Source organism: Eretmochelys imbricata, chromosome 2 (genome assembly GCF_965152235.1).
Source record: "Eretmochelys imbricata isolate rEreImb1 chromosome 2, rEreImb1.hap1, whole genome shotgun sequence".
In the NCBI taxonomy this organism is placed as follows: Eukaryota; Metazoa; Chordata; order Testudines; family Cheloniidae; genus Eretmochelys; species Eretmochelys imbricata.
The window spans coordinates 7,657,599-7,669,788 of record NC_135573.1 but is presented as its reverse complement, the minus strand read 5'-3'; the positions used below and the strand labels follow the sequence as shown (position 1 = coordinate 7,669,788).

The 12,190-nt window shown below is 39.8% G+C and overlaps 1 protein-coding gene across 16 annotated transcripts in view; it reads right to left on the bottom strand.

The window, feature by feature from the left end:
• TSNARE1 (t-SNARE domain containing 1) overlaps positions 1-12,190 on the bottom strand; it is a 710,453-nt gene that overhangs the window by 204,264 nt on the left and 493,999 nt on the right. For 15 of the 16 annotated variants that reach the window (XM_077809735.1, XM_077809719.1, XM_077809732.1 and 12 more), the window contains one exon: positions 4,390-4,472. The exons of the other annotated variant lie outside the window; for it this stretch is intronic. In XM_077809735.1, the coding sequence (XP_077665861.1) occupies positions 4,390-4,472 (83 nt within the window). The remainder of the gene's footprint in view (positions 1-4,389; positions 4,473-12,190) is intronic. 16 annotated transcript variants of the gene reach the window in all.

Here is a 12,190-nt window from a genome sequence, read left to right as displayed (position 1 = left end):
AATGGTTTTCCAACCAGTTATGCACCCACCTTACAGTAGCTCCATCTATGTAGTATTTTCCTAGTTTGTTTATGAGAAGGTCATGCGAGACAGTATCAAAAGCCTTACTAAAGTCAAGTTATACCACATCTGCCGCTTCCCCATTATCCACTAGGCTTGTTACCCTGTCAAAGAAAGCTAATAGGTTGGTCTGACATAATTTGTTCTTGACAAATCTGTGCTGACTGTATCACTGTATTATCTTCTAGGTGTTTGCAAATTGATTGCTTAATTATTTGCTCCATTAGCTTTCCAGGTACTGAAGTTAAGCTGATTGGTCTGTAATTCCCCAGGTTGTCCTTATTTCACTTTTTAGAGATGGGCAGTATATTTCCCCTTTTCCAGTCCTCTGAAATCTCTCCCATCTTCCATGATAATCACTAATGGTTCAGCTATCTCTTCAGTCAGCTCCTTGAGTATTCTAGGATGTATTTCATCAGGCCCTGGTGACTTGAAGACATCTAGCTTGTGTAAGTAATTTTTAACTTGTTCTTTCCCTATTTTGGCCTCTGATCCTACCACATTTTCACTGGCATTCTTTATGTTAGACATCCAATTGCTACTAACCTTTTTGGTGAAAACTGAAACAAAGAAGTCATTTAGCACTTCTGCCATTTCTACATTTTCTTTTATTGTTTCCCTACTCCCCTCCATTGAGTAATGGATCTATCCTGTCCTTGCTCTTCCCCTTGTTCCTAATGTATTTGTACAATGTTTTCTTGTTACCCTTTGTGTCTCTAGAATTATAGATTCATAGCAACATTGGGCTGGAAGGGACCTTCAGAAGTCATCTAGTCTAGCTCCTTGTGCTATAGCAGGACCAAGTAAACTTAGAACATCCCTGAAAAGTGTTTGTTCAACTTGTTTTTAAAAGCTTCCAGTGATGGGGACTCCACGACCTCCCTTGAAAGCCTATTCCAGAGCTTGACTACCCTTAGAGTTAGAAAGTTTTTTCAAATATTTAACCTAAATCTCCCTTGCTGCAGATTAAGCGCCTTACTTTTTGTCCTACCTTCCGTGGACATGGAGAGCATTTGATCATTGTCCTCTTTATAACAACCCTGAACATACTGGAAGACTGTTATCAGGTCCCCTCTTAGTTTTCTTTTCTCAAGACTAAGGATGCCCCGTTTTTTTTAACCTTTCCTGACAGGTCAGGTTTTCTAAACCTTTGATAATTTTTGTTGCTCTCCTTTGGACTCTTTCCAATTTGTCCATATCTTTCCTAAAGTGTGGTGCCTAGAACTGGACAAAGTACTCCAGCTGGGGCCTCATTGGTACCGAGTAGTGCGAGATAATTACCTTCTGTGTCTTACATACAACACGCTTGTTAATACATCCCAGAATCATGTTAGTGTTTTTTGCAGCTACATCATATTGACAACTCATATTCAGTTTGTGGTCATCTATGAAGGTTAAGCCTGTCCAATGCTGAACACAGTAATATCAGGCCACTGAATACCCTCACTAAAATAATTAACTCGGTTATGCCTCTGGGCTAACGTAGCACCTCTTTCACTCATAATATCATGGTCAGCAGAAATTCACCCACCACTTCCCATTTGTAGTCCAGATACAGCATACCAGATCTCAACTAGTGTAAATCAGAAGTCAATGGAGCTACACAGATTTACAGCAGTAGCCAAGGATTCAAGACACACTATTAGAATATTATTTCTCTTCATTTAACTCCTGGATAGGTACAGAGAGTATGTGTATTCACCTTTATCTACAGTAGGTATATGAGCCCCTGTCACCATATCTGACCACTTCAAAATCTTTAAAATATTTATCTTCACAATATGAGGTGGGAAAGTGCTATTTTCCCTGCTATACATCTGGGGAAATGAAAAACGGAGAGACTAAGGCCCAGATTCGTAAAGGTATTTAGGCATTGCTGCACTCAGCATTACAACACCTAACTGATTTAGGAACATAATTCCAGTTTTCTAAAAGGATTTAGGCAATACCTAAAGACTTTAAAAATCTGGGCCTAAATGACTTGCCCAAGGTCACTCAGAAAATCTGTTGGGGAACTGGGACTTGAACCCACACCTCAAACCCTCACCCCCAAGTCTTAAGATAGTGCCCTAACCACTGGAGAAGCTATTCTTTTCTGCTACTAGAGAGATAAATTATTATTCAAGTACACTTACATACACAGAGATGTGTTCATACATCCATACACACATTATGAAGCAGATGCCCCTCTTCTGCAAGTACATCTGTGGCAAATTGAACAAGTCTCCATGCACAAACTCAAACAGGGGAGGCCGCAAAGCCATTAAAGATAAGCTACAGTGTGTTTCTCGCATGGGTTTTATGTAATGAGAAATTTCCAGTTTCCTCCATATAGATAGATAGACAGATAGGAGGGAGGATGGGGGGAGTCACAGCAGAGGAGCAAAATGCTGTTGTCAGCACAGATATTGCAGGCTGAGGGGAAAACAGTTGTATAAGTGAAGTACCAGGGCAAAGTTGCTTAGCCGGAGCATACTTGTATTTGCTTAAATATTTTATCACTGGCTGAAAACTATTTTGTAAGAGTTAAAGAAAAGCTATTTACCTATGCTTTGTTATGGTCATGTCTGGGTTGAGGCCAGTGGTCCATGTTGCATTGCTGAAGCTATGTTCTATGCTCTGCTTAAACACTATACTAAGTAACTCATCACTTTAACTTTATTCCCAACAGAGATCCCTTTATTAAGGACTACAGTCGGTCTCAAACGCAAATATTTCAACACATTCATAAAGAATATAAAGAAGAGATACATAACAAATGCATGTGAGCCAGCCATTTATAGGAGAACCCCAACTTGCCATAGGTTGTGGGTAATAGGGGTATACAATGGCAAACTGACAGTTTAATAAAACAAGGAAGCTACACAGAGAGATAGTGTGGAGCAGCGCAACAAATTCTAATGGCTTTGAAGGGTGTGACATTCCAACCAGTGCAGCCCCTTTCAACCCAAGTGATCTACAAAGTCATCCAGCTCATCAGTCTGTCTCAAGTATGTATTTATAAACATCCAACACTAAGTACATAAAACGGTGGTTTAGTTTTACATAGAATTATCCATACAGGACATTCTGTTCACTATGCTATGCACTTGAGGGATCTGGAATGTAGACTCTACGAAGAGGCCAGAGTAAAATCCCATGGATCGCATCTAAAGTTTGTTGACAGTGAAATTCTGTTAAGCAGAGTTCAGTAATCTTGGGTTGTTCCAGGCAAGTGGGGTAATTCATGAACATAGCCAATTTATTCCAACCACAACATTGCCTATAATACATTATTGCCTAGAGATTTGTGCATAAATGTGCGCTTCTGCCCCAAACATATATTCACTGTTCCCCCTCTATAGATTTAGGTCATGTCAATGTTCCGCAGAAATGCTTCTGCCCGAACAGACAGTATTATTACGTGTCTAATCACCTACAGTACCTATGATCAGAGAATCAGGGCAGACTCTAAAAAGCATACTACTTCATCTCCTGTGAACAGAATCCTGCAGTCTCCACTCGGGCAAAACTCCTAATGAGTTTTGCTGAGTAAGATCTTCAGAATTATGCCCTATATTAATTAGCAAAGAGAAGGTTCTGTTCACTCACGTGTAATCTAAGCTATAATTTTTCATAAAAATGCCTACAAGTTTGGATACAAGCAACTAACTTTGGGCTTTCATACATTTATGTTTCAGAAAAACAAAGTTTACCTTAACAACTTTTGGTCTGTCTAATCCAATGTACGTAATAATGAAGTTTTAATGGATTTGGGATTTTTTTCCCTCCTGTCTTCATGCCTAGTAAGTATTTAGCTCAAAAAGTCAAGCTGTTCTTTTTGGTCCAGCTATTTTCAAACAAGACTAATTTTTTTTTAGCGTAATTTACTCTTGCTCTGATGCAAACAAAATGAAAATTGCCTTAAAAAGTGCTGAACATCATTTCCTTACCCATTATTTACCAACTGCATCTTGTCTGCTGGCAACACTGAGTTGCTTGATTATAGAGAAACATTCCAGTAAGAAGAACATATATGCTTAAATGATGCACTCTTTATGCCACCCTTCCAAGAACAACAGTAGCTAATTGCTCAGTTTCCTACTGGGAAATGTCTCTTTAATATGCAGATCTCTAAATGACTACTCCAAATCCAAGTTGCCAACACTAGTCATTTAATCATATGAAAGACTTTAGCTTTCACTTATACTACTCTTTATTATACTTCCATGTAGTGCAAGAACACAGCAGAGTTTCTGCCATGTGCTCATGGAAATAAAACAGCTTTCAACTGTTTTATTTTAAATAATGTTACTGAATGTATCTATAGGATTTTTTAGACCAACTTACTTGGTGCTGACTGGCTTTAGCCAACTGCTGATTGGCTGATTCTACATTAGAAGATGCAGTCTCAATGTTGGCTTCAATACTATCTGTAAATTAAGATAATAGAAGGTAATTACATGGTACAAAGCTAAAGGAATAATTCACACCAACAACAATGCAGCGATTTAATGGTGGGGGGGAGGGCATGAACAAACAGGAAAGATCCACACATCCTTTTGTTTGCGAGTTTGGAAAACTAGGGGGTGCTCATAAGGGTCACCCAAAATTTAGCAAAAAGAAGGAGCCTAAATCATCACAGTCAGAGGCAGAGTAATGGGTGAATATCATACAAAATGGAGAGGTTATGGGCCTGGAAAGAATGGAAAGAATCCCATGGACTCCAATAGATCAGGGCTTCTATAGGACTGGTAATCTCATTGGATGAAAGTTACATTCTAAAATGGGATACAGGAGGTATACTATGTTTGTGCTTCTTGATTTGTCCTGCTGTAAAGATCTTTACTTTTTACCTCTGAGTGAAGAAAAAACATTGGGAATAGAAGGTTTAATAACTACAGAGCGCAGCCAGTTGGGGGGAAAAATCAATACATGCCAGTCAAAGAAAGCAATGTTTTAAATGGACACCAGTCCTGTGTTTAGAAACCAACATCTATGTTGCAAAAGCTGCAATTAAGAGTTAGATTGTGTTTCAAATATAAATATCACAGTCATGGCCAAATCATTCCCTCAGAGACGTGCACACAGCGACTACTGATCTCAGTGGGAGTTGCCCGTTTGCATTGTAGAGGAGAAAGCATACCACTGGGTAGATATAAATCACCTGGGGGAAAGTACTATAGGCAGAAAGTTGAGAATAAGATTTCAGGGCTTGATCCAACTCTCTATAAAGTCAATGGAAAGACTTTACATGACATCATTAGGAAATTGAACGGATCCTTGCTACAGAAAATTGGTTTAATTAATTCATTCTTCTATTTTCAAAACAGAGAACATTAAAAAAAGGACATTTCTGTGGAGTGCGGGAAACTGAGCTTTCAGATGCTGTTATGCACTCATAGATACTTTTCAGAAGATTTGTTTTATTCTGTTTTGTAAATGAAACAATTTTGTAAGGCTGCTAATACACTTGGGCACTTTTGATACCTTAGAGAAAATGAAATGAGTTTAACGTGTGGAAACCTACTCAAAAGCATTCATCACAACTTGGGGAGGAGGTCCTACTCTTTTTATTCTTTAATACATGCATCTGTATTAGCAGAGCAGAAACTCTACGGGCAGTGCTATTAAGGATTGAGATGCCTTAATTTAACGGCCAAATCCTGAGCATCTCAAACAGTTTTTAACCAAGGACCTGACCCTGCAACAGAGGCCTGAGCCTGTGCAGAGATCCACTTTAGTCGCTGGTTTCTGACCAAATCGTCCTTTTTGCACGGTCAGCGGGAATGGAGTGAAAACTGCATGATGAGCTCAGGGTTTGGCCCAGAAGCCTATCAAATTTGCCTTTATAAGGACAGATGAGAGCTATTATGATTCTGTCTATCTATCAGCCCCAAAGGGTTCATTTACAGTCTTATGTTAATTCTAGTATACTGCTGGAATAATGACAGATTCTTTTCTCCCCTTTTTGTTGTCAGTGCTAGCAGAAAATAATGGCATTAAATCACTCTCACACACATGTTCAAAACCACTACCATCCAGTGCAACCTCTGATCTCTCTTCTGTTCGACACTCTTAAGTCAGCTCACAGTGCCTGGGTATTTCAGGAGTCTCTAGCAGTAGATCATCATACAGACAATGAAAAAAAGCATGCCCTTTCCATCTGAAACCAAAGAGTTGGGGTGGGAAAAGCAGAGTGGTGCCTGAGCATGTTCTTTAGGGCAGGGAAAGCTGTATGGGGCTCGGAGTGTCTCTCTCTTGATGTCTGTCTAGCTATGGGAATTTAATCAGTGCTTGGTAAATAGCAATTAACATGTGTGTCCAGCTTCCATGGTCGTCCATACAGGCTTGTCTACACTGGGAAATTACATTGTGCTAGAACACACTCTGAGGAGTCAAGGTAGATGACGTGATGCTAAATGTGACTTAGCACATAGCATAGACAGAGAATATCAGGTGTAACATTTTGTCAGCTAGTTGTGGTTAGCCCTAAGGTTGATGAATCCTGGTCACATGCCACGTGAGGAACATTGTGCATATGCTAGGAATATCGTGACCAGCTGGGACAATGCTAAATAGGACAGTGCTTGTCTACAGAGATTCTCAGCTGGTATAATAAGTGCAGCTCCATGGAAGTCAATGGAGCTACAGCAGTTTACACAAGCTGATCCTAACTGTCTCATGTTCTGTTACCATAACTCCACAATGTACAAGGTTGTGCTCTTGTACAGCATAATCTCCCAGTTTGGACAAGGCCTGGGAATTAGACACATGTACCTGGGTTGGAGAGAGGGGACATGACACAAGGTAAATAAGGTAACAAGTGACAATCAGAAACAAGCCATAGCAGGTAATAGGAGACATGCTCATTTTGGGAGCATAAAGCAAGGCAAGGTTGCCAGTTTATAGGAGATATATTTAAAGAGGACAAAAAGAAAAGGAGTACTTGTGGCACCTTAGAGACTAACCAATTTATTTGAGCATAAGCTTTCGTAAGCTACAGCTTATGCTCAAATAAATTGGTTAGTCTCTAAGGTGCCACAAGTACTCCTTTTCTTTTTGCACATACAGACTAACATGGCTGTTACTCTGAAACCTGTCATTAAAGAGGACAGTCACTCTTTGTCCGATAATAGAACAGCCTTATATGGAAATTCAGAAAAAGTTGAGTAATCTGATTTGTCTAATCAAAGCAAAACAGCTTGTTGTTTTCTGCCCTAGTGTTACCTAGGATCCCAGGACATTTCACCTCTTCTTTCATGAACAGCTGCAATTTAACAGGCCCTTTTCCTAGGGAAATAACTTTTTAAGCATGGAAAAGCAACACAAAATTCTTTAGATTCCATGATGATTTTTTCAGGACAACCAGCATCATGCTTTGCAAACACTACATGTTAAATTAGTCCACAATGCAAACACCCAGAGTACAAGGAATCTTTACTGAATGATTACCCAAACGTTACATACGTAATGGTGTGATGTTACAGAGGAAAAGCAAAAAACTGGGCAAGCAGCCTGCCCAGCTGGCAGGTTCCTCTAATGTCCAGAACTCCAGATTTGCCAGGAGTACAAAAGATTTGAGATGAAAGGTCCTAATTAACATTTGCTACAGTAGCTTGCAATCCTAAGGGGCAGGGGAAAAAAAAAAAAGACTACAGAGCTAGCACTGCATGAAAAATGAGGCATACATAGGTAATATGGTGGGCTTGTCCTCACTGCTAAAAAAGATGCAATTTTTTAACTTGCGGATACTAACATGTATGAATTATCCCAAGGAAAAAAAAACATAGTGAAGACCAGGCATTTTAGTTTTACCGTAAGTCAGCCCCTGGAAGAGGTATAGAGCTGTTAAAGACATGATTTACCAGGCAGTAAAACTGAAGTGCCTGGTCTTCTCTGTGGTTTTACCTCAGGGCAGCTCATGCGTGTTAGCTACCCTGAGGTAAAAAATGCACCTTTCTTAGCAGAGAAGACAAGACCTGGGCAAACTAGTGATTTCCACTGATTTACACACAAGGGAGAGAGGGTGAGAGAGATGTAGTTTGGGTGTCAAAACACAAACACGGTAGCCAAGAATTACTGGCCAGATCATCCAGCCAATTATCTGTCCACCACTTCACTGATTTTAATAGGAGGTCCTGCATGCACACAACAGGATGATCCCAACTACAATGACTCATTGTGTGACGTAAGCCAAGTCACTTGGGCTGTGATTTTCAAACGGGCCTTAATCCTTCCTACCACACAAGGGTATTAATCAAGGATTATTAAATGTTTTGAAGAGAACACAATTACAGAAGTGCTAAGCATTGTGATTTGCATTTTATTTCTTTACGGTGATACCCTGTTGTGACAGAGAGCTGGGAAACAACAGCTGATCCAGCACTCTGGCCACTGCATCTCTGATTAGTTGCTCTGGGGTAGAACTGATTAAGAAGAACTGGGCCTAATTGATGGATTGGGCTGCGCTTTGGAGTGCTAAAAGGCTAATTAGTCCTTTAGGCAGAAAGTAAAAAAGAAAGGGGAAGGTGGGGAAGGAGAGAGAGGGAAGCTTTCAGAGTCACAGCCCAGAGGGATCTCCCAGGAGGAAGATCCTTTCTGTGTCACCCCTCCTTGGCTAAGGGAGTTAAGGACTGTATGAAACTGTAAACAGGGAACTGCACTCCTCTGTGAAAGTGGTGCAATATAAACCACATAAGGTGCTGACCTGAATAAGGTCTCCAACTATTTGTAACTTCAAAAGAGACCAGAATGAGACCCTACCCTGTCACACCTCTGCTTAAGGTCACCTGCTGTCTATGATCAACCCATGTTAATGGACAGCAAAATCTTCTATGTGAAATTACTTAAGTGAAAGTGAATTCCATACTTAATGGCACCTAAGTCAAAGTGCTCAGGGTGGTGGGTTTTTTTCATTTTTTTGTTGCACTGTGTTGAACAGTCACTGGATTTAATAGGACAAAATCAGGATCCCCACAATGGCCATTATTAATTGGTTTCACTGGGTAGGTATTTGTGTGAGGGCTGGTTGAAGAACAGGAGAAAGATTTTGCAAACACATTTAAAATTGCTTCTTGTTTGCAGGGTTTGAAATGGGTCCATTTTGTTTTCCAAAACATTTTTCATGACATTTCTTTAAACAAAATGATTACTATATTTTTAGCAAAAAATTTTCCATAAAAAATGTCAGTAAAAATACAGTGTGAGACACTGTGAAAAATGGAACATAATGTCAAAATGTTCCTTTTTTGAATAAAGGCCACTTTTCGATGAAAATGCTTTAGTGAGAAAAATTTCAACCAGTTCTAATTTGTACATAGTATGAATCAAGTCTTGTGTCATTCTTTAGGGTCTGTGACTGTGAGGTGCTGAGAATCCTTAACTCAAAGAGCACTTCACAGGACACATCGTGTTTTGCTCCGTGCTGGATTGGGGACTTACCTCTCATTAATAGATATGGGAGTTCTTCCAAAATAAAACTTAAAATGACAGTGTTTGGTCATATCAAAATGTGTGTAAATCCATATGCAAAATCAGGTCTATAGAGTATGTAATATATGTGCTCTCCCAATTTATAAATTAAGGTAAGTGGATCAGGTTGACGTAATGAGGTACAATTTGTAGCTCCCTGAGCCATCAAGACCTGGGGGTATTAATCCCCAATGGAGGGCAGACAGCATCCACATCTCTACGCTATCCAAGGGTTTCTCATGGGAGATGGCAGCTCTCATTTCCGCAAAGGGTAACAGAAAAGACCCCTGCCAAGGTGTTGTGCCAAATGAGTGAACCAAGCCAGCACTTTTTAGAAATCTCGCTATTGACTCCTTGAAGATCAAAGTGGAGCAGACGTTATAACCACCATGAAATGCCACAATCTGCTGCTTGCTGGATTTGCCTTCTTCAAGGGCCCTGTGCCCTAGTTTATACCAGCAGAAGTGGGTGTCAAGTAGTGTACTAACATTAACCTGACTTTAGTCCCAGACAAAGCAGTGATTTGCACTGCTTTGTAAATGACAGATGCCCTTAAGATGTGGTTTGGAAATATTTAAACCTCCATAAAACCTATGCAAATTGCAGAATTATATCATAGTGTCAATAGCTTATCATTTATGCAAAATTCATTTTACATGCATTATCAAGCTCAGAATATTTTGCAAGTCCATTCAAACCTATAATTATGCCAAAATAAATAAAAAATAAAATCTCAGAGACCCAAATGTATAATCTATCTACTCCTATAACTCAGTGGATTTATCCAAAGGTGTCAACTCTTCCCAGTCAGAGGAAAATATCAAGACAATGTGTCCGATACTTTTAAAAAAAGGGTGTGTATGTTTGCTTGTTATTTTGGAAAGGCTGAATTTTGCCTCCAAAGTAAAATCCATGATATTTATGATTTGTCTTTCCCTTGCAGTGGTTGATTTGATTTACTTAACCTATTTGTAACATGCTATCCCACACTCTACCCTTATAAGATAGAATGTGACGCCTACCAGCAGAAATAAACCAACAACTCAGCTGCTTGTACATTTATGACCCTACCAGCTCAATCCCAGGACTTCTGGGAGTTCAGAGCACAGCAATGCAGCTTCCTGATAACAACTTCAGATGAACGGGGCTGCATATTCACAGCAGTAGAGAATTCTACTGGTGGCAAAAAAAAAACAACAAAAAAACACATCATAAAAAGAAGAGACCCTCGTCCACACAGCTAGTTTCTTGTACAAAATTAGTTGGCTCATTAGCTGCAACTACACCAACCCAGTCACATTAAGAAGATCAAATACAGAACAGCAGACACATCTTTAGGCATTAGTAAACGTATAAGTCTGTAATCACCCATTACTCTTTTCTTTACAAAACACAGGCATTGTCTTTCTAACACCATTAGCATTATAAAAAGAATGTGCAACCAATAAGGTAAGAGACAGAAACTCAGAGACAAAGACTTCTAAACACAGAGCCATAAAACAGGAAGACTCATACATTCCTTGCACCCCCTACCACTATAGGTGAAATGAGAAGAACAGAGAAGATTAAACAAACCTCTGCCTGCCTCCTGAGAGAAACGCTATTACAATGCATGGTACTGTTTAAGTACTCCTTTTCTTTTTGCGAATACAGACTAACATGGCATGCTACTCTGAAACCTATAGTAAAACTGTTAGTCATAATCGTGTTGAGAAGAAGACAGAGTAAACTGGCTCCAAAGTATACACTTTTGGTTCAACAGATTCTGGGTTATGCCTTCAAAATAAAATGAAAAATGTGTGTCTCATATGAAATAGATAAATAGCAACTTCAGAAAGACTTGGATGCCACTGTGCACAACTTTTGCAGAAGTGGTGCCCTGCACTGACACATAACTCCATGTCTTACCCCAGGAACAGTTAGACATGAAAGAGCCAAGTGAGGATTCTGCAGTGCACAGAGAACCAACGAATGCTTAAATATATCCATCAATATAATTGTCTCCTCTGATATTTAGGAAGTGTTACCAACTGAATGGATATGAATATGTAGACCCCATTCTGTTGTACAAAGGTTACCAGAATGTTAAATCCAGTTATTCAGGGACCATTCCCAGGATGCATTCATTTTTCAGATTCCCAACTGAGCTACAGGACAGTTTAGCTAATGATCCAGCTGTCTGATCTTCCAACTTCTCTCGTTTTATTGTATTTGACAGCAGACTCCATTCAGTCTCCAGAGGACTCTTCATAACAAAGAAATTTCTGTGCCACGAAGCAATCAGTCACGGAACATACATGAAGAGTCTTCCAAAGGGACGTGAAGAGGCTTGCAGAGGACAGGAGTGATGGCTCTTTCTGGTGGATCCCAGGATGGTGTGTAAACTCTATTAAGCATGCTACATGTTAAATCCTATGACTCTGCAAATGAAGCGTCACTCTTTTGAAAAGACATCAGCCTTCAAGTCAAGATGGAAGTACCCAGCTATGGGAAATGATGCTGGCCAAACAGGGCTGGTTCCAGGGGACAGAAGAGGCTGGTGCAGGATGCTCCCCCAACCCCCAAAACAAATAATCTCAGTGATCCCACATTTACATCAATACAAACACATTTCCCTTCCATAGAGTCATTTATTAAGACTGGGGGGAAAGACAATGCTGCATTCAAACTAATATCA